Raw genomic sequence first — 23,446 nt, forward strand, 5'->3', positions numbered from 1 at the left:
ATAAATAGATTATCACAAATATAAAATATTGATATGTCTCTTATAAATTATAATTTTAATTTTTTTTTAAAAAAATAGTTACAATCTCGATATATTTCTTATTTTTCTCCTTTCTCAATAAATGAACATATTTTCTAATTTTTTTTGGAAAAATAAAACTAAAAAAAGGTAAACAAAGCTGAAAATAGAAAAGAAAATATTTTTTTTCCGTGTAAAAGCCCTTAAAATCATTTGCATCCCATCTTCTAAGGTTAAGAAAATATGTAAACTAACAGTGATAAAAATTTGGGATCAAGAGATTTGTTTCTCTTATGGTTTTAAGTTCAAGTTTTGTGGTTGTTAATATTGATGACCACTTGAAGTTTACATGGTTGTTAACTTCAGGGCTCGTGAGATTTGTCGAGGGAAAGCTCTTTAAGCTTGAAACTTGCATAAATTCACATTATCTTGTGCTTAATTTTTATCAAATAAATATGAATGATAAGATTCGAACTCGTGACCACTTGGTCATTAAAACTCTGATACCGTGTCAAAAAATTAATTTAACCAAAAAATTTAAGTTATTAAATAAGATTTTGATACAAAAAGTAAGATCTATCTTTCTGTAATTTATCTTTTATTTCGTTGCTCGAAGGATTGATAGGTTTGGGGATGTAGGTGAAACGCCCTGCAGCAAAATGGTAAATAAATATTATTAAAAACTACTAACATCCCTTGAACAGTTGAACTTCTGTGCGGATAGATCCTTTTAGGCTGTTTATGATCTAGATATATTCACCAATAATTACTATAAATTTTTCACGTGTCTGAAGCAAAGAAAAAGAAAAGGATGCATAATTCGAATCTTGGATAATGACCAAACTACGTGTACAGTGCATGCCTAGCTCTTACAAGTATTCAAATGTCCTCATTTTGACCAGTCCTGAAGTGGTAACTTTCAGCTATGTATTTAGAGATGTGATACATTGCACTGAGGACAGCAGACCTACCTGCAAGTCTAAGGACTGACGTGCGGTAATGGCTAGGCTATATTCTTATTTTTGCTTTTTACCCACGTGAAACATTGCTGAATACAGGTAAAACAGGCAGACCCACTTTTTAAATAAAACTATAATCTTCTACTGTACATTAGAGGAGGTTCTTTTTATTTTTATTTTTTAGCATAGTAATATATATAAAATAAAATAACACAAAGTAAAAAATATAAAGATAAATACCCAGTTTAGAAAATCACAAATAACAAATAATATATGTGATTCCCAAGTCTCCAAATTTCATATGAGATTCTTTCAAATTGCAAATTTGATAAATATAGCATGTAATAAAAAGATAGAAGATAGAAAAAACACAGAAAGAAAAAAAAAACTTCAAAGTCACACTGAAACTCTAATTATGACATCATCAGTGCATCAAGGAGAATTTAACAATATTAAAAAAGATCACTAACGATGACTGAAGCTGTCCACAAGAGTGGTCCAAAGGTAAGTGAACTCCAATATCTTTAGACAACTCGTATGGCTCACTCCATTTTACAAATAATTTATGTGTCATCATCAAAGCTTTGGTGTGTCTTCATGATTATTTTTTTTCTTTCTTTGTATTTTTCTCTCTCCTTTGTAATTTGTGAAGAGAGAAGGTAAAGAAAAAAGCTTTAGAAAAATAAAGAGATATTATAGGCACATCAAAACTTCGATGATGACATAATTGGTATCGTTGAAAAGATCTTGATGATAATGATCTAACGACACCAAAAAAGATCCAACAGTGAACGAAGTGGGTCACACAAGCCGTCTAAAGGTGTCAGAGCTCTTTTTTTTTGTGCCGCTCATGTGGCCTACTTCAGTCATCGTTGGTAACCTTTCCTAGTGACGTTGGACTCGTTTCGTCAATATTTTTCTAACAATAATAGTGGTGTCATCATCAGAGTTTCGGTATAACTTCGAGTCTTTTTATTTTTTTTTCTCTATCTCTTCTCTCCGTGTTAAATGCTATGTTTATCAAATTTGCAATTTGAAAGAGTGGACATTATATTTGTGACTCACAAATCATATATGTCATTTACGATTCTTTAAATTGTATTATTTCCTTAAATATTTATTGTTGTGTGTTATTTTATTATTATTTTTAATATACTATAGTCCAAAAACACTCTACGTTAGAGGCTCAATACCATGCCATACCATTCTTGTTCATTTCTGTGCTTATATATATATGGGACAGTGAACTTGGATATGGAATTTCTAGAGCAGAATTCTAGTGGCAAAGATAGGCAGGGATTGAGAGAAGAGAGGAAATTTCTCAGAGAGGAAATGAATTGGAACATGCAGAAACTCCTTGCATTATGGTCAAATATCCAAATTTAACCCTATGAAGTTTGAGAAATTTGCATGAGCCTTGGTTATTGGATAAAAATCTGACAAAAAAGAAAAATAGGGAAAAATTGTCGAAGCTCAAGTCCACTTCAACAAGACATCCAGACAACATGACAAAACATAATTACTTCCTATATAAAACGGGGCAACAACATAGACAAAACAGCTTTGACTCAGTCATGCAATGTCTCCCTACCTTTGAGTGAAGATAAAGATTTTGGAGTGTTTGGCACTGCATTTTTTAAAATTTTGATTTTTTTTGTTTAAAATAATTTTTTTTTATGTTTTATTATACTAATATCAGAAATAATTTTTAAAAAATAAAAATATTTTATTTAAATACATTTCTAAACAAAAAACACTTTAAATCAGCACCATAAACTCAATTCCAAACAAAATATAAATATAGAAAGTAATAGTTATGAACTGTGGCATTCCTCTGTGGTGCAGGAAATGCAATCCATTCCAAAAGGGAAAAGGTGAAGGACAAATGAAAAATTATAGTAATCAAGTATGTGCTTAGTGTGCTGTTCTCATGAGCAAGAAGATTATTATATTGTGGCTTTTCAGAAATAACATAAAACAGCAACAGTGATAATTCAAGAATCCGAGTCTAGCAGCAAATCAAGATTAGGTGACAGTCAACATAGTATTAGAGTTGAGCCGAAAGAGCCCACTTAATAAATAAATAAGCTTTAATATAAAATGCCTGGAGAATCTATCAAACATATTTGGAGAAAAAAAATGTTGAATCCAACCAGATGTTTTCTTCTCATAGGCCAAAGCATTCAACTGAAATCACTGGAATCTCTGCTCCTTTCTTTTTCTGTTTGGCCATCGTTCTCCCTGGTTGATTCCATAGTAGTAACCTGGAGAATAAGGGTAATAAGTAATTAGAAGAGTTCTTGAAGAAAAATCCCAAAATTTCACTAGAAAGGAAAGAATGATGATTTGTTAATGATGGAAAGAAACTCTTTTCTTCAGCCAATGAAACTCAAGTACCTTGAACATGCATGAGCAGCAGCATGTTCAGCTCTATCTTCAATTCTGAGAATTTGGAGAAGAAGAGGATGGTCTATCTGATACAACATTTTGCTCATCCCCGCCATGAATTCGGGCTGGAATGCTAAAACCTGACAATCCATCAGATACAAACCTGCTGCCAAAAATCAAAGATTGATGAAATTCCTGTGCTCTATGATGGTCTGTGGATGCCATATGAAGATCATTCCATGAACGAATGGAATGCGGAAAACTGGACTGAAGGGGCCCCCTCTGGGAAAATGCTGAGGCTTGGGCTAGCATTGCTTGGTGTGGTGTCAAAGGTGGGGGGTTAAATGTAAATCCCCCAGCAACTCTATTCTCCGCATTTGTATCATTGCTCCAAGCCAACATTCTGTGAAAATTAGCATCAAACCCTACTGTAGCTGATCCTTCAAAAAGAGTCTGATCATCAGTTGAAGGAGTATGGGTTGTGTCTGCCTGTGACTGCCCATGAAGTAGACCTTGATCTTGGAAAGAGTGAAGGGATAGGCCAAGATCTTCAGTGTGGTTTGTGGTTCTTGAAATTACAGTAGGATAACTTTGGAAGTTCATTGATGAGTTTGTGGAGCTTGTTGGGAAGAAAGATTTCATGGCATCAGGGTCTATAGTTGGTGCAAGGAAAGATGAATCATTGCTTGGATTATGATCAGTCAATTGCCTATGGAGCTGAAAAGTATAGCCAGATGATTCTGGTTCCTCTGCAATTGCCATTTCACTAGATCCAGCATTCTGGTTTGCCTCCAAGTTTGCATTAGCATTGTTAGCAGTTGGTTGCCATGGCGGTAGCTCAGCAAGCTTGTCAATTGAAGACTTTGCCTTCTTGATAAGCCAATCAACAGCTTTGCTGGGTCGATCATAGCCTAGCCGGTCTTGGACATCATAAAATTGTATTGCAGTATGAGCCGATAACCTGACCCTGCGGTCCCTAGGACCTTTGGCTGTGTAAACCTTGCTGTGTCGATCTTTACGCCCTGTGGATCGAACAATGTGGCCACCTTGAACCTGAATAATTTCTCCTGCAGTGCTCTTCATTCCCATTCTTTGTCTATGTTTTGCATATTCCAATGATTCTGTGCTAGGTACTACTTCTGGTTGATTGGAATTTATAGCTTCCCCATATTGTTGTTGGTTTTGGAGAAGTTGAGGATGTTGGGAAAGGCTTTGTGTGCCTAAGCTTTTCTCTCCTGTTTCTTCTGGTCTTGGTTGTATGGTTTGGAGGATAGGATTCTGTGGATGCTGCTGATTTCTCTGGAAATCCAGATTCCTAATCTTCAGATTTTGCTCTCTTAAAAATCTTGATTTCTCAAAGGTTTTCTGGGACACTCAAAACTCCTTGCTTTGCTTCCTTTCAATCTTGATTCTTCTCTTGTTGTTGTTGCCTCCTGCTGCCACAGATCATAAAGCTGATACTCCTGCTATTGCTGCAGATCCCGAAAGCTCCTGCCATTGCACTCCTCAGATACCATGCCCCAAGAACACCACTAAATCCAAATTCCACACAACACAAGGAAAACAATCCTACCCAAAAAACTTGATTTGGAGTTTTCTAGTAAATAAATCACCAACTCATCTATCTCTATCTCTAGAGAGAGTAAGATGTCAGAGACTCAGAGGAAAAATAGACTAGAATGGGGTGAGTTTCTCTCTAAGCAAGCTCAAGACTTTGCAAGCAAAACAAAACAAGATTAAGCAGAACATGGAAATACTCCCTAGAAAAGATGAAAATTGAAGTCCGAAGATATTGAAACTGAAAACTTGAAAGAATTGAGAGAAGTCACAAAATAAGTTTTGCCCTTTACTACAGATGGAAGGAAGAAGGTAGAGAGAACAATTAGGCAGCAGTAAATAGAAGAGCAAAATCCTAATTTGGCCTATGAGACCTAGTTTGATGCTTCTGAAAAGGGTAGCAGAGTTTGGTCAGAAAGGAGATTGAAGATATTTTGTCATCACAGCTCCACACAACACTAATGTAACAGTAACATCAAAAATCTATCTATCTAGTTACCTATCCCTAAAACCCAACTCTCTCTCTCTCTCTCTCTCTCTCTGCTAGTTCCTACTTTTTTTTTTTAATGACTTGTTAATCAGAAATGTTGTGTATAATTAGGGCCATGAATTATAAAGAGATGACTCAATTACCCACCACTCCTACCCACAGCTTTACAAGCCTTGATAATGATATCTAACAGCTTTTTTGGTTTCTCTCCTGTGTGTACTTTATAAAGTGTGGTTTCACAGAAAAAAAGAGAGGACAAACATCTTTCCCCCAAACACACCGTCCTTTACATCCTTTTCCACTCTTTGTAGTCTCTTAATCATAATCATAATTCCAAGTAATTAGAGAAAAAAAAAAAAGAAGAAGGAAAGAGCTCAAGAAAAGGGTATTGAAATAGTATAAATTGACTAGGTTTTCTAATGTAATGAAGTCTTCTACAATCAAGGATGTAAACAAGACAAAAGGGATCAATTTTTCTAATTGAGTAGTTTTCTTCACAAATTGTAGGTGGGGGCCTAGTTTATGGACTTGAAATGGTGCCATAAATACGTAGGCTCTGAAAATCACTAGTTGGCAAGCTTCTATGAGTGGTTGACATGCAAGGGAGTGAGGCTAAGTTCAGAATTAGTGACATAGGTAGATTGTGAGGCTATACTGTCTGAACATTTTCTGATACAAGTATTAATGATATCTTGAATATAAGGATGAACTTGTACAAGGGAATCAATTGATGATCTGTGTTGTTTGGCATCATTCTACAAAATGGTGATTCTTCTTTTTGCCTCTCTCCTTTTCCCCTTCCAAATGTGATGGTAACTACTGTCTCTCCAACTTGGCAAGTGTTAGAACAACTGGTAGAATCAAAAGAAAAGGGAAAAGAAGGGGATACAAAATGTTCAGTCAGTAGCTTAATTCTTGCATCTTTAGACGATTGCCAATCATACACAAACATTTACTACTACTTATGAATATTGAGACCCGTTTCATTAATTAATTTAAATGGTTTTGATCCAATATATAATTTATTGTTTTTATTCCAGTAAAAACTACTGAAGAAGAAGAAGAAGAAGAAGAAGAATGTGAAAGTCTTGTTAAATGATTTACAATACCTTTTCATATCAGTGATAGGAAAGCCTTGGAGAACTTCTGATATGACTAAGCCACAAGGAAGTGCTTTTCTTCAATTATTTGAATGATAATCAGCCGCCGATGGCATCATATTACGACACCTGGGTTTTTTCTTTTCATGATGCTTTTTGTGTAAAGAAATTCACACATATTTTATGGGTATTATGTATTTTCTTATTAATTAGAACACCTAAAATTTTCTTTTTATCGTTTTCTTAGGACATAAAAAATAGAACACACAAATGCATAATTGTATACACATCAAAGTTATTAAAACCAGGCATTACATATAGCTTAGTTCTCAGGTTAGTTTGGTGGGTTAATATCTGAATTGATCTAAATCAATTAAAATAATATTATTTTGAATTTTTTTAAAAAAAACACTTGATATGATAATTTTTTAAATTTAAAATTAAGTTTTAATCAGTTAATTAAATCACATATTAATTCACCTAATCATGATTTTTTTTCTTAAATCGAAGCTAGGTAAAGTTTAGTGAAACTAATTAACATTGGGCATAATAATGGATTCTCACGCATATATCTTATAACTTTCTTTTCGTAATGTCATTTTCAAAAATACATTTTACATTAACCCAATTGGGTATAATGTTCATAATTTAGTATATGCGTTGCTATATATAGGAGTAATAAATTAAAAAGAAAAAAAAAGGAATGAAATATTGTTTTCATTAATTGCTTTCACTCTTCTAGGAAAAGGTGAGAACCCGTGCACTAGGAGGGAGCCTTTTCCAAAAGGGTTAATGCGATAATAATAACCAAAAATGTTCCTAAGAAAATGCAAGCATGCAAGAGAGTTTGCACAAAAGGTTGCTCATGGTATTAGAAATCGTTAAAGCAAAAGAGAATTATGAGAGAGTGTGTGGAATGATATGATAGATAGTAGCGTTATACCACTATTCATGGTAGATCATATATAGTAACCCTAGTTTATGTATTTTGTGAGCTCTCACCACTCGTGATCTTACCTTACAATGATGCTTTTCCATATGCCACTGGTGGCTGGAAGGTGACTCGTGATCTCCCTAGTTTATGCTTTTCACTCACCACAATGCATCTTTAGCTCCACTCTCCATGCTGTAAGTTAACATGATCGATCGAGATATATAAATATCTTAATTCATTATGGAAGTAAATAGATTTAAGATGAGCAATAAAACAAACACAGCACAAGTTTTTACAACAAGAGTACTCCATAGCAGAGCAAACAAGTCACAAAGCCACTTCCCTTGCTCCCACTCCCCTCTCCACATGTTTTTCTATTGATGCTCCCCACATTATTCTCCTGCTCCACACAGTTCTCTCCTCTAATGTTTATTGAATTAAACATCGTAGGGAGAGTGTTCCGACATGAGAGAATTGTTTTGCAGAAAAGCTCGTAGATGAATGGTCAAACTCAATCACTCCATCAATCTAACGTTGTAGTCGTGGAAAGTTCAATCTAGTCTGAAATTTACATGACCTTATCGAATAGCAATAAAAAATTAAAATAAAATAAATAAAGTGATTTTATGGTGTAATATATATAACTAAATAGACCTAACCTATATTTGATAGACTAGATCAATATTTTATGAGTAATGCTAAATATTAAAAAAATAAAAATATATATGAGTCATTAATTGGATTAGATATACCCATTATTAGATTTTATATTAAAATCATAATTATCCAGTGATTCATACTTTTTTCGAAGTTTTTTTTCTTCTTAATATTATTTTTTATTGACTTTTATTTCCAATTCTTGATCATTATGTAGAATATTTCCCATAACATTCAATATGTTTGTTGAATTTCTACAATAAAACCCAACCATCCAGTCTAGTTAAATTGATCTGAACCCTTCATCCCAATAAACCTTGTGTTCAAAAGTATGCTTGACTGTTCTGACAAAAGAAAATTATTGCAGTCAACTTTTAGATTGGAATTAAAGGTTGTACTTACATGTTTAGTTTGATTTCAAAAGCAATTCAAAATGGCTACTATCTTATATTCGGTTTATTGGTTTAGCCTAAAACATCTTGTTTTAAATATTACCAGAAAATTGAATAACACTGATAAAATATTTTGTCGGTAATTGCGTTGCCGATGAAAAATCATTATTCAAAAGTATCTCATTAAGACTTTTTATTTCATCAACAATTCCATCGTCATTTAGTCTTTGGATATAATTTTTTATAGGCAATTCCATCTAAAGATTGTAGTTTAATTATTTTTGTTATTATATCTTATGATTCCCAACAACAACAATCACATTACCTAAAACCCTAAACAACAATATGAAACCAATTATATTCATCTCCACAAAATAAAATGTAATATAACAACATAACAATAACATGTTAAAAACGAGGTTACACGTTAACTTTATTCACTCTCAACTAAATTTCAAATGATATCTCTTAGTAGAGTTCTTTTATAAAGTTAATAATCTTCATCAAATAGATCTATTCAAGATATAAGTACAAATACATGCTTGAAAAATGTTATTGACATAGAGAGAGAAACATAGAAGATAAGAACAAATTTTGAAAAAGAAGAAGAAGAAGCATACCCCTATAGCAAGCTGAATTTTAAGACCTTTAGGAGCTGTAAATATTAAAAATCCTATTACATCCAAAATAAATTTTTTCATGAGTAATATATCATATAGTTGGTTAAAAAAATAGTAATAGAAAAGAAGGCATAGAGTGACTGATACCTGATGATGTAGGGGAGATTAAACTTCCATGTCAAATTGATTGGTCCTGCTAAATTGGCCACAATGATAGTGGTGAGTTTTGAATTGTCTATTGAATTTGTTAGAAGGCATGATACCTTTAAAAGAAGAGAACTACGTGTTGTGTTTACCAAACATAAAACCCATTAGAAATAATGTAAAAGCAACTTAATTTGCACTAATTTGATTAATGGTGACATTTATTTTTTAATGAAGAAAATATTAATTACCTATGAAATATTATTTAGTTACAAATTTGATTCTATAAAATGAATAATAATGTTTGATTATTATGAGTTAGAATACTTGATAATTTTTACAATAATTATTATGCATTCAAAACTATTTCAACACAATTATAAAGCTATATATGAAAATATTACTTTTTATAATTATAAATGAAAACAGTATTCATAAAAAAATAATGTTTTAAAATATTGAGGTTATAATATATTAAGTCCTTATATAGCGTGGTGACAATCACAATTAATATTATAGATTTGGTGCTTCGAACTTGAAACTGATGTATATATTTAATAAAATAAATTGAGAATCACACATATTAATAAATATTAAAAAAACTTAATGAAACTAACCAAATTAACTTGGTAAAATGAGACAAAATGCATGTCAAGATACACGATTACAACACACATGGAGCTCCATAAAGTTATTTTTATTAATTATACACCAATTAAATTGTTTTTTTTATGAGAAGTAAAAAGCAAGAATCTCATCCGAAAAAAAATCTATTGATATCTAATAAAATAATATCTAAAATATAATTTCATTCATCAATTATAATTAATTCTAATTAAATTTGATGGGGGAAAAATCACAAATAGCTATAAAAAAAGAGTGCCTAATAATATATTAAAAAAACAATAATCTCATCTAAAAAACCTAGAGATGAATAGTATTTAATGGAATAATTTTGAAAAAAATAATTTTATTGATTTTATTTAAATAAAGTTTAACAAAAAAATAATTTTAAAAATCCCTTTAAAAAGTACTCTATGAGTATGGACATGATTGGTCGGCCCCTAGGCCAAAAAATCACAATATCATCTGCAAGGGCAGACCTGTCTACCTGGTCCATTTAATTTTATTTTTTTTGTGGTTAGGTTAACTACATGTCTTGTGCCTAGCTAGCTTTTATTTAAAAATAATTAAACAACACATTGTTTTCTTTACTAAACAACATGTCATCTTTAATCTGACCACCAACCATCTCAGGTGGCCAGAAAGTCGAGCCTTCAACTTTTTGGAATAAAAACCTATTTTTGAACCATTTATCTTACCTAAAAACATAAAAAAAAACACCTAAGTAAATATATTTATGGGTTTAAATTAGCAAAAAACAGTTTCAAAACAAAAAAAATTAATCTAAAACTAAAAAATCTTCCTAAACCCATATCTATCATTTTAGGAAAGATGAATGTCAAATAACACTTTATCGGAACTCTTTTCATTGAATAAAATTCATTGATACAAAGATCGATTATATTTATGGCTGGAACTAATATTAACTAATGATTTTTTTTGTCCTTAACTAAATTCTGAAAATTCTCTCTCCTCTCTCTAACTTAGAGACTGAAAATTAAGGGAAATGAAGTGTAAAAATGAATTTTTAAAAACTAAAGAGATTGGAAATATTTCAATTGAAAAGTACGAGGACCAAACTTGACATTTCACACTAACTTTGAAAGCACCACATATTTCCCCTGCTTTTTTTACTTTCATCCCTTGTTTTTCAATGTTAATTTTTTAATAAATTAGAAGCAATTGGCCACCAATTTTGTAACTTGAGGATCAATCAAAGAGAAATTTTTTTGATAACCATAAAAAAATAAAACAGAAGAGCTCCAATCCATATTGAATTGAATTATGAGAGAGTCCAAGTGTTTCAGCTATGAACCACACGACTTAGTTTCTTCTATGATAATAATAATTAGAGCATGGGTGAAAGGTGTTGTAACTTGTAAGTTGAATTCTTCTCTTCTCTTACAAAACGTACTAAAGAACACATAGGGTTTCCTCCCTCCTAAGCTGCCACAGGAGATAATTGAATTCACTCTAACGTGAAAAACTTCATAGCTTTGGTAATAGCATTGCTGCTGCTGTGGACTGCAACATCCATCGCTCTCCCTGATGAGAAGCCAAAGTCAGAAGATTTTTTGAGGCATGCGAGGAAGGAAGGGGCTAAGTTTGTTGCAGTCCTGGAAAAGGACAATGGCAGAGAGAGAGAGAGGGAGAGAGAGAGAGAGAGGACGGATGACAGGTTGATTTGTCAGCTCCTTTAATGTTTTCATCTGTGAAAAACGTGAAAGCCACAAATCAAGGCTCGTGATCCAAGATAATTATTTATTTGTCCTTTGAAGTGTTGTTGTTTTTTAATACTTAAAAAAACATATCAATAATATTTTTTTATTTTTAAAAAATTATTTTTAAAATTAGTATATCAAAATAATTTGAAAATATTAAAAACATATTACTTCAAAGTAAAAAAAAATTCAAATTTTTTTAAAAATACTTTTAAAAAACACTCTAAAACGCTCTCTAAGTATTCTGCAAGTATAAATTAGGCTATTTTTTGTTTTTATCATATTTTTAAAAATATATTTGCAAAAAAATATAGTTGATAAAAATAAAATAAATCACAAACAATCATTTAAAAATAATCATTTATTTTTCTAATAATATTAGTATTGTTGTAATTGAAGTTTTAGTATATATCTAAAATCTTGATTTTTTTTTTCCTCATAGATTTAATATATTCTTTTATTGCATATAGTTATTCTGAATAGTAAAAAGTTATAAAAATTATGTTTTTCAATTACAATATAATATATACTTTGTCAATTTTGTTAATTCTACTATTCCACCAATATTTTTAACTAAGTGTCGTAATTGTTTTTTTAAAAAAAAATTATTTGAGAGAGAGAGAGACCGAATGACATTGCAATATTAATGGATGATTAATCTTAGACCTTGCAAGAACAGCCCAAGTTGTCATTGCTTTTTATTTTTTTATTTTTATGTCTTATATTTTGCATTTATATTTGACAGCTTGAACCTGTATTTGGCCATTATATTGAATTGCATGCATTGTAATTGTAGGGCACCCAAAATAGCTAGCTATCTCTCTCCCTCTCTTCTTTATCATTGTTGTGTGTGTTTTATGACTGTTCAAGGCACCCCAATCTCTAAAGTTAGGGTCTGTTTGTTTGTCATAAATTGAATTGTTTTCGAAAAAAGTGAAATAAGAGAAAATGAATTACTTTTTTTTTTTTATGTTTGTCTATATTTTATATTTTCTATGTTTTATCATGGAATAACAGATAGCTGAAAATAACATTTTAAGTTATTATTTTTTTCAAAATAGTAAAATTCTTTAAAATAGTACAATTAAATATTTATGATAAACAACGGATCATGGTTTAATACAGATATTTTAACAACGGCAAGATCATCTCTCTAAGACAATTGGGATCATTTCTCCCTCTTTTTTCATAGTTGTGTGTGTTTTATGATGATTATATTATGTTCGATTTAAAAAATATATATTTAATTATAGAGTTAATAAGATAAAATAAAGTGTTTCTATGATAGTTTGAAAATATATTTATTTATTTTAAAAATTAAAATAACATGGATTTTTTTTCTATCCCTATTGTTTTTTTTCCAAAATAATAATATATCTTAAAAACACCTTAATCTCTAGGACTTGAGGTGTGTTATAGGAAAAAAAAAATCTACTAGTTTTGACTTACTCGCGGGATAAAAAAAGAATACATGAACAACAGTGTGTGTGTGTTTATATATATATATATGCGCATAATTAATGAACTTTTCAAATCCACCATGAAGATATTTGTTTTTGAAAACTCATGAAATATATATTATTTTTTTTGGACCGCAAGACCATGTAGCTCATAGGGGCTATATATCCAATTAACTGCTAGACATTTACATCCTTTATCCCTAGGACGAGGTTAGGAGTCCCCTTTGGAGACAAGTTGGCTTTCTGAGATCCTTCTTCTCTTCTGAAATTTCAGAGTGCTTTTATGAAATGACCATTAATGCTCGTAATTTCTTCATCAACTGCTTACAAAACTCCCTCTAGGTGAATCTTGAAGGAAGACTGGTATGAACTAAATACTTGATCCGTCGTGACAAAAGATAAAAAATGATTTTGTAATTTGTTTCGTCGTCTAATTAGCTCAGACTTCAGAATTTGGAAATGGTTTTTGCAAGTATATAATTAAATACATCAGAAATTGAGAACTGCTATAGAGTTTATAGTTTGTAGCATTGAATGTGTTCTTTTCCATCCTTTTTAAAACGGCTGATAACTTGAAAATTTAGTTGGAACTAGTTTATTTATGGAGCTCTCATTGCGGCTTGAATTAATTATTTTAACATAAAAATAATATCTAAATTGTAAAAAAAAATTGGAATTGTTATGAAATTCAGTATAATAATTCAAACTTTAAAAATACCAACCTGAATTTTTGCTTAACATTGGTTTTAAGTTTTCTTAGGACCTACTAATTATATAGGAATTGTATCGTGTGACTTTGTTCATTTAGCACGTCGAATGAAAAAAATTAATGTTGAAAGGTAAAATTAAATATAAATTTTATATTAAATGATGAAATAAAAAATTTAAAAAAATAGATAAAAAAATCCAAAGAAACTAAAAATCTCATATTAAAAATAAAATTGAATAAAAAAATCAATAGACCAAAAAAAATAGGGGCAAAAAAAATTGGTACAGGAATTTACAAATTTAGATTGGTACATAATTTTTTTGGTTCTTTAATTTCCTATGAGTCCCTCATCAATCGTTGTCCATCAATTGGGTGGAAGTATGAGGGCCAATCTGATTCTTTCATGGCCCTAGTAGATAAGGCAGCAACAGTACACTCGTCATGTCGTCCTTGCTTTCACCTTGTTACTATGATTCAAGAGAAAGAAGAAACTAGCCCAGGGTTCAAGAGATCCCCCTGCAGATGCACAGGAGGCTTAGAGATTGTATATAATTTCCATGTAAAAGAGAGAGGAGGGTTTGAGATGGAATCCATTTTCTTGAGGTAAGGTCTTCACTGTGTACTACGTACCTTTGTGTGCAAGTTAAACAAAAGACACACAAATTCACACCACTAGTTCAGTCACTGTTGCATTTGTCCTGTATGAATTTAGGGATTGAAAGCCAGTGAAATAGGCCCTCCTTGTTGCCCTATTTCTTGGTTTAACGTACTTGTAGTGACATGGTCAATGATTTTATCTTGATGTAGAGGTCAAAATATTAACAAAACCATGGTTTGCAGGTCTGGCAAATTTAACGCTAAATGCTTTATACAAGATCATTGCAAAAATTCTGTACATATACGGCTGAAGGAAGTCATGAAGGAGGTCAGTGTGATGTATCTTTCATTTCAGGAAGAGAGGTTCTAGATAATGTCCTTTGGGCTAATGAGCATGTTCACAGCATGTAAAGGCAATGGATACAAAGCTTTGTCCTCATATTTAACTTTCAGCATGATATTGATTTTGTTTTGTAATGAAACTGGTTTGATTTTGTATGTATACTGTGTTTCAGGAAATATCAATTGTGAAAGTTTTAATTGTTTTTTTTTATTTATAGCAAATTTATAATATTAGTTTGATGGAAAAATAGTAATTATTATTTTCCATACAGTATCGACAAGTTAAATTTTCTATTGTGTTCTAACTTGAAACCATCCTATACATAAAAAAAAATTATTTATAGTCCACATCAATATTGTCTTCCTCTAAAATGTATATTTTCTTAAGATATTATATGTCAAAACCATGACTAACCATAACTGATTTAACTTAACAATCAATATTTGATAACAAACATCTATATTTCTATTTGAACTGCAATGATCATGTATGATCACAAACAAGAACATGATTTTTGACTTTATACACATTCTTAGAGGAAAGTTGTAAATTATTATATAACTGGCAAATAAAAATATATTGCAGTAAAGGATCCAGATGGATCAAATTCATCTATACACAAGTTAAGATGTATGTTCTATGGTTCCATTAAAAACTAAGAATACATACTATTAAACTGCTTTCAAGTTTTATCGTTGGAAGGGTACATTATAACTTCATTCATTGTATCATGTAAATAATGTCATGTCATGTGCTCAATAGTCTTTAGAGACATACATAACATTTATAACTTAGAAGTGATAGAAAAGTATCTTAGTTTTTTGTTTGTAATAAGTGTCCTTCATCTACCACTATTGGATTTATACCGAGTATGCTGGTAGGTTTTGCACTCGATAAAATTTATATATTCATTATACTACAATATGCAAAAGTTTAGACATATATCAATTTTTTAGTATCCTAGATCAAGATGTTTCATCATAGATTTTGCAGTATAAAAGTTCATTTTCATCTTATTTCTTTTAGGTAACATTCGTTTAACCCATTCAATGATGCTAACATAACTGGCCTCACTCAACCCATTATATGATTTAATGGTAAACACTCATGCAATAGCTGATAACTTGTTGTGAGTTATGCACTCATCTCATAATAGTTCATCAAAATATTTTAAAAGTATAAAAAGCCTAACTACATCTACATTTGTTTTTGCATCTAAAGAAATGTTACATGAACCTTCATCTAAATAACCAACATTCATTCATATTACATCCATCATCATACTCCTATAAAGATTACTATTATCATTCATAAACTCATGTATGTGCTAGAACTAGAAATTGAGTCAACCATCATTTCTAACATTTCTAACATGAGGAATATATGGTTCTTCATAAACTAGAAGTTAAGCCAACCATCATTTCTAACATGGTTTCATGAGGAATATATGGTTCTTCATGAATTAGAAGTTAAGCCAACCATCATTTCTAACATGGTTTCATGAGGAATATATGGTTCTTCATGAATTAAAAGTTAAGCCAACCATCATTTCTAATATGGTTTCATGAGAAGCATATAGTTTTCGGTGTGCATACCAATATAAGATTTGTCGATGAACCTTTTTTTAAATAGATGCATCATTTCAATATCTTTATGGTGGGACTTTCATGCATGACATTTAATTTTGCCTCTGCTAATATTTTTTGGTTTAGAGTTAATAAAATCATCAATCCCTTGAAGATAATTTTGCATATGCAACCCTTCGGGAGAATCTCGATATATCCAATAACGATTTTTTTTTTTATGAAACACATATAGAATAATATTAATTTTATCAATTCAATAAAAATTCAATTTTCCCTAAATTTCCAACTTCACAATAAAATTGAGAAAATATGATTAGTACCCATTAAAATAACCTATTATTTTTTCAATTATAACACACCTAAGTTACAAAATCAAATTTAATTTCATCAAATGACAACAAAATTTAATTTCTCCCAAATCACAAGCAAACCCTAGCATACAAATTATACATTAATGCAACAAATGTTTCTAGGGAAAAGTTGTAAAACATTTAAATATATATAAGCAAACTATAAATACTACAAAATATTTCAATAAATTAATCTAAAACATAAATGGGTTATAAAAAATGGATGGGTTTGCTTATTTTACGCATCAAAGCTTTATAAAAAATTCAATGATGGATGCTAACACTAATCATAGGGATGTAGATCAATGCCGACAAGTCAGGGTGGTTGGATTTATGAGAAAATAAAAGGTGCTGGTATTTTCTTGGGAGGAGGAGGAAGAACAACAACAACATTGGAGGAAGGAATTGTCAGTTATAACTTATTTACATTTATTAAAGAAGATATTTTGTTTGCAATTCCATTTGTAAATCATAACGTGTTAGTGATAGAATATTACCCGTTAATGATTCTATTACTATTTGCTAATTTTCTAGTAGTGTGGATGGTGCATTTCTTATAAAGATCTTGTCCTCGAGAAGTTGGAATTTAATTGTAAATAAAAGATTTCATTCTTATCAAATACTCAATTTATAGCTAAGGATCTCGCTCTCGATAAGTTGAGATTTTATTGTTTCCACATGAATATCAAAGGTTCATCTTGAAAATGTGATTTATGCCTTTTCAATATATATCCTTCTGTTGCACGTGTGTGGCATTGCGGTGAATATTCCACTTCATCAATGTATCTATCTGGCAAATATGAAATATGAGGAGACAAAAAATTCTTGTTTTTTATTTGTGAAAAGCTAGAATGGAAGTCGTCATCTAGTATTTTGGTCACTAGGAACTCTAACTGGTCTCAGAGATCGGGTAAGGGGACTAGTTGTATAAAGAGAAAGTATTAGCACCCCAAATACGTCTTATATAAGATAAGCTGCATTGTTTAATTGTCTGATAAAAAAACTAATGTCTTGTCATATTTTCTAAATGGTGATCTATCTAAGGTTTTAAAAAAGTTTTTCTCTTGTTATTACAGTTTACAAAACGTAAAATCTTTATCTTGTGCCTACGAATTATGCATGGCCAGTGAGAAGGGGCGAGCAATTTGCAAGTCGTGATCATATTTATGCTTGAATCGTCCCTTATGCACTGTGGTGCAGCTATGAGGGTTTAATGTTCGCGGACCAATAATTAGTTTAATAAATTCACACAATTTATTTTATAAAAGTGGGATTCATTATAAAAAAATAAAAACTATCTTAACTTAAAAACGTGAGTTGTTACTAATATTACCCAAGCTTAGATATAAGATTTCATAATGATTTTATTTTACATTCTGAATAAATATAATTGGATAATTGAGTTTAGATTTTATTCAAAGTTTAAGTTTTTGAGACCTTGTCAAATCCCCTCACCATCTCATAATATACCTGCAGGATTTGCCAGTTGAATGGATTAACGGATCCACACACTTGATGTTTTGGAAATTTGTTTTCTTACGATAACAAAGTATGAAAATAGGGTGCATAATATGAAGCAAAATAATTGGTTGGGAAAAGGTTAGAGTTTTGGTTGATCCTCTTCATCAGGGATCAAGTTGAGAACAAAAGAAGTATTGAGCAAAGGTGATTCATAATCGACAACTCACATGTTACGATCATCAGCCGTTGGGTTGCAGCTGCTGCTGCTGCTGCTGCTGTTGTACAATGTTAATAATTGATTGCGCATGGCTTCATGACCAATCAGATAGGGACCCCATTAGTGAAAATTGACACTACTCTAATTATTGTACACACAAAATATCTGTTCCAATAACACAAGGGAAAAGGACAACACTCTTTAGTTACGATCATTGGTGTTGCTGCAATTGTAAGGAGGTTAGATTTTAGAACATGGGCACAGGAATACTTAATCAGGAAAGGCATTTGCTATGCTCTCGCATATGAAGTCTAGTTGCTATCATATATATGCATGCACTGGGAGTCAAGGTTTTGAAGATAAAAGATTTTAAGCATCCATATTGTTATAATTCATTAGAAATGAAAATACATTAATTTGAAAGCAGATTTAGAAGGAATTTGGGATTGCTATTGCGGCTGCGGTGTAACCGCGCCAAAAACATGATGATTTTCATGCTTGTGGTTATGACTTGTGGGCACCATGACAGTTCTGATCTCTACGTGGACAGTCTTTAAAGACACGATTCTTGGGTTCCAATCTTGAAACGAGTTGAAAGGGATTTCGAGACTGAGAAAGCCTCTCCTTAAGCGCTCATGAAGCAATACAAAAGTTTGCCTTTTATGTGGTAATTTTGTTAAGAATTAGATTACAGAACGAGAGTTGATTAAGCTTCTTAGTTTAGTTTTTGTTTGCAACCTAAAGTCTCAAAAAAATAGGATCAAATGGTCACTGTATATGTCATGTATTAGAGCACTCATGCTGTCCTTAACAATAATCGGGTTGGATGGACAATGGCCCGAACTCTAAAATTCTGTAAGAATTTTTGAAGCTGTGGGATCTGAGATCACACACAATTATGCTAATGGTAGGCCCAATACTTTGTACACTGGTGACTATGACTTGAGCAAGTGGAGGAAGAGGGGTTGTCTGCATCAATGCTCTCGACCATGAAATTGGTTGTGTTCTTTTGAGATAAAGCTTTCCAACATTCTCTTGTTCCTTTCAAAGATAACTAAAGTCTATTTTCTACACAAATCTTCTCGTGGGTAAAGCAAAAAAGTTATAGCAAGTTTCCCATGTAAGAAGTTTAGGAATTCTCAAAATCACCCAACATAAGCTATCCAAGGAGGAAAAGTGCAGACTGCCTAGGCAACCAGGCATGTCTAAAGATCTCTGTTAAAAGCAAGCATATAAATCAAGATAACATAATTTTTTGAGGTGTCATACAGCACATGCATATGGTTCATGGGCTCACCAAACTTTATGGGAAAGAAGATTATACCATTACACTTTGCAAACCCATGAATTGTTAAAAGAATATTGAATCTGCTTCACTTGCTTATAAGATTACTTTAGATAAAATGTTAGGTGGGCATGTTGATAACTCAAAAGACTTCCAACCGTTCAGTTTTAAACATCTATATACATCAAACTCATCTCTCGTCTTCAAGTTCTAAATATTCAGCCAATTCTAGATGCTCCATTGCTGTTTGATACGTACAAAATGTTAATGATATCTTCAGGCTTAATTACCTGTATTAAAACTAAACTCATTTTCTCAATCAATTAGAAAAGAAATTATGATAACCATCTAGGTGGTGGTCTAGTGGTAAAAGCTTGAAACTAAAAGGCTTGCTTCTTCCGTGGTCTCAGATTCGAGCCCTGTAGTTGCTCATATGATGACCACTGGAGGCTTGCATGATCGTTAATTTCAGGACCCGGAAGATTAGTCGAGGTGCGTGAAAACGGACTCGAACACCCACGTTAAACTAAAAAAAAAATAAGAAATTATGATTATGAGACTATATATGTTCATTAATTAGTAATAATGACCTTCGTAGCTGTAAAAAAGAACTAGCTGAGGGTACTTTTACTAGCTGGAAAATTGCATGAAGTAGCGGGTTTTTGTCCATAAACAAATGAGGTCACTGCTTAGCCAATCCACCTAATCTTTTTTATTTACGTGATCCTTCACGACAGTGAAAGTTGTGTGAGAATCCTGAAAGCAATCCCATGGGAAAGTCATCCCCTTTTTTAAATGCCAATGGCATGCCATTCTCTTTCTGTCTCTTTCTATCTTGAGCTGTATCCGTCATTGTGTCAAATAATGGATATATGAGACATGAAATGAACTAGAATGCATGCTGGCTGGAGCTTTTAGTTCACGCAAGTTGCTCCATATCCTTACCTTGTGCTTCTCCCTCTCTTTTACTACTTCAGTTTTCCTTTTTTTTTGGAATCGATTCTTACATTTCCCTCCACACAAGACATCAAAATCTGAGTCAATCACATAGAACAAGTTAATGAAAATCCTCAATCCTAGCTGGTTTGTCTTAAAAATGATGAATGTTTTAACTGGATAATGTTCCATGATTACTTACAATGGCAACTGTGTGGGTTTTGGTCGGGTTCTTTAGCATTCTCCCAGTATATATGTGTTCCATTTATAGGCCTCTGCCTATGGAATACTTGACTCGAGTGCATAATTTTGGATTGCTTTTATATATAAAAAAAAAATTATTTTGTTTTTTTTTTACTGTTTTTGAATCGTTTAGTATATGATAATGTTAAAAATAAATTTTAAAAAATTAAAAATATTACTTTAATATATTTTTAAATAAAAACACATTTATTCTTACCCACCAAAAATTCATATCTTCAATGGGATCCAAGAGCCCAGCAGGGAAACAAAACTATCGTCCCAAAAGGCCGTTGTAGTTGGGCTGAAATTTTGCATTTGCTTGGGTTCCTACGAGGCTGTTTTTCTTGTTTCCAGGATCTGTTAGCTGTGAACCCAAGATGATTCAATGGAGCTTAGATCCTCTTAGGCTTCCATAGATTTATTAGCTATGAACCCAAGAAGATTCAATGGAGCTTAGATCCTTTTAGGGTTCTATAAATTTCTATCTATGAACCCACGGCGATCCACTAAGTACAGGCCGTAATTTGAATCTAGAAGGGAAATCCCATTCCAGAAGCTCACATCTCATTTGCGAGTGGAATTTCATGATACAGTGATTGGAAGAACGGAAAGTAGAGACGGAGGAAAGAATGAAAGAGAGAAATTTAACGATCGAGTCTCGTTATAGACTGGTAACTACCAGTAGAGGAAAGGTCAATGAAGGTGAAGACGACAAATGATTATTTGTTCAAATAATCAACACATTGTTTCCAGCTTGGGTGTCGACTGGGCTTGGTTCCAAGCCCATGTTTTTATGTTTTTAATTTACTCATTTTTAAATATGTTTTATCACATAAGTGTATAAATACTTTAATTTTATAAAATATTTTTTAAGAGTATAATTATTTGAAAAGTTTGGATTTTTTTATTCCATCAAATTAATATTAAAAAAAATCTCAAATTAAAAATAAATTATTTTTTATAAAATTTTAGTTTTTTAATTTCTTCAAATTAATATGAAAAAAATAAAATTTTCATAATAAATAATAAATCATTTTATAAAATTGAGTAACTTTTAACAATTAAAAAATAAATTAATTAGAGTAAATCATCATGAATTGAATAAAATTAATTACCTAAGAGTGATTTATATTAAAAAGTATAAAAATTAATTTTTAAAGTACTCTTTTTTATGTATTCCTAAGTCTTTTGATTAATTAATTCTGTGTGTTCTAAATATCATTTATTAAAATTGTTATAGAGGTCTCCATTTGGAATTAATAAAGCTAGTTTTTCATTTCATACTTGGATTTTGACAAGAGATTCATGTAACCCTTGTCAATGCTTAAAATAGATACAGAATTGAACAGAATACACCATGTCTGCCAAGCTTGGATTTTTAAGAGTAGAGCATAACTGAGTAGGAATGTCTGCCATCAGAATTTTAATTTCCCCTTTGGATACATTAATTCTTAATATAAAAAAATGTGATGAATGGGTTTTGATTTCCGTGTATATATATATAAAAGAGATATTTTACATTTAATAATAAATGTAAATAAGTGCAAAATATAAATATATTTTTATTCATTTAACATTATGCTTTTTGATGTGTTTTTAGCTTATTTGAGCTTATTAAAAGTTATTTTTATGAGTTTGGCATGTCCAAGAAACTTTGTGAATTAATTGCTTTAAGATAAGAATTTTTGCATTTTATATTTCGAACTTTACTCATCGTGATAGGTTTTTTACCAAGTTATAATTTTAGAATGTGAACATGAGATGAATAAAAGCTAAAGTACATATATCAAGTTTTTCAAAAAGCTATCATGGGAAAAAATTCAAGTTTGTTTTGACCTTTAACAAAACCTATAAAATCATGTTGAATTCTACTTACAGTAGGATTCTCTATTTTCATAATACAAATTCAAATAGGTATATATTGAGCATTGGATATCAAAATTATACGATTCAAAAGCCTAAAATCATTTACACATCTAGGACTACAACTTTTATAAAGTATTTCAGGTGAGATAAAATCAATTTGAAGGAGAAAATCTAGACACAAGTTAAAAGACGAGATTAATTTTTTGATTTGATGAGATGAGGAAACTAATGGTCTCAAAAATCTCACTATAACTAAGAGTTTGATATAGAAATAGTGGGTTTTAGAATCCAAAAAAGGTGAAGATTAAATCTCTAATATCTCTAACGTTTTTGGAAAAATTTAAAAATATTTTATTTTAAATTAATATGTTTTTAATATTTTCAGATCATTTTAATGTATTACTGTCAAAAATAAATTTTTTAAAATTTAAAAAAATATCATTTTAATATATTTTAAAATAAAAATATTTTAAAAAATAACCACACAAATCAAATTCTCACTAGTCACCGGCCAGCTTGTTGATTTGCGTTTAATACTCATAATTAATAATCCAAGAGTCAACGGCACAAGGCTGGTTATCAGAAAATGCCCTGTCCTGTATCTTGATTTTTACAGAGATGACGATAGGGAAAGGCTTTGTTAGGGAAGCTCATTTAATTACAGTAAATCTCTTGTATTATGGTGAAAGATATTATCTAACCGTTTGATTTCAATATATTAATTATTTAATAAAAAAAATCTCTTTGAACAGCATCACATAATTCAATATCGATCTAATTGAATCAATC

At 31.1% G+C, this 23,446-nt stretch overlaps 1 protein-coding gene and 1 long non-coding RNA gene across 2 annotated transcripts; one reads left to right on the plus strand and one right to left on the minus strand.

Annotated features, from left to right (window-relative positions):
- Positions 1-2,908: 2,908 nt before the first annotated feature.
- LOC133706186 (transcription factor TCP4-like) lies at positions 2,909-5,665 on the minus strand. Its single transcript, XM_062131663.1, has 2 exons — positions 3,375-5,665; positions 2,909-3,241 (listed from the first exon to the last, which is right to left on the minus strand). Exon 1 carries the CDS (start codon positions 4,452-4,454, stop codon positions 3,414-3,416), a length of 1,041 nt encoding a protein of 346 aa, XP_061987647.1. The 5' UTR covers positions 4,455-5,665; the 3' UTR covers positions 2,909-3,241; positions 3,375-3,413.
- Positions 5,666-14,152: 8,487 nt separating this feature from the next.
- Positions 14,153-14,923, plus strand: LOC133706374 (uncharacterized). The gene is made up of 2 exons (XR_009844505.1): positions 14,153-14,376; positions 14,614-14,923. It is a non-coding gene; the product is annotated as an uncharacterized LOC133706374 (long non-coding RNA).
- The last annotated feature ends 8,523 nt before the right edge of the window (positions 14,924-23,446 follow it).

This window comes from Populus nigra, chromosome 11 (genome assembly GCF_951802175.1).
Source record: "Populus nigra chromosome 11, ddPopNigr1.1, whole genome shotgun sequence".
NCBI lineage: Eukaryota > Viridiplantae > Streptophyta > Magnoliopsida > Malpighiales > Salicaceae > Populus > Populus nigra.

Bases quoted from the DNA above. Each gene is read 5' to 3' on its own strand.
- LOC133706186 (XM_062131663.1), bottom strand. From the start codon at position 4,454: ATGGGAATGAAGAGCACTGCAGGAGAAATTATTCAGGTTCAAGGTGGC.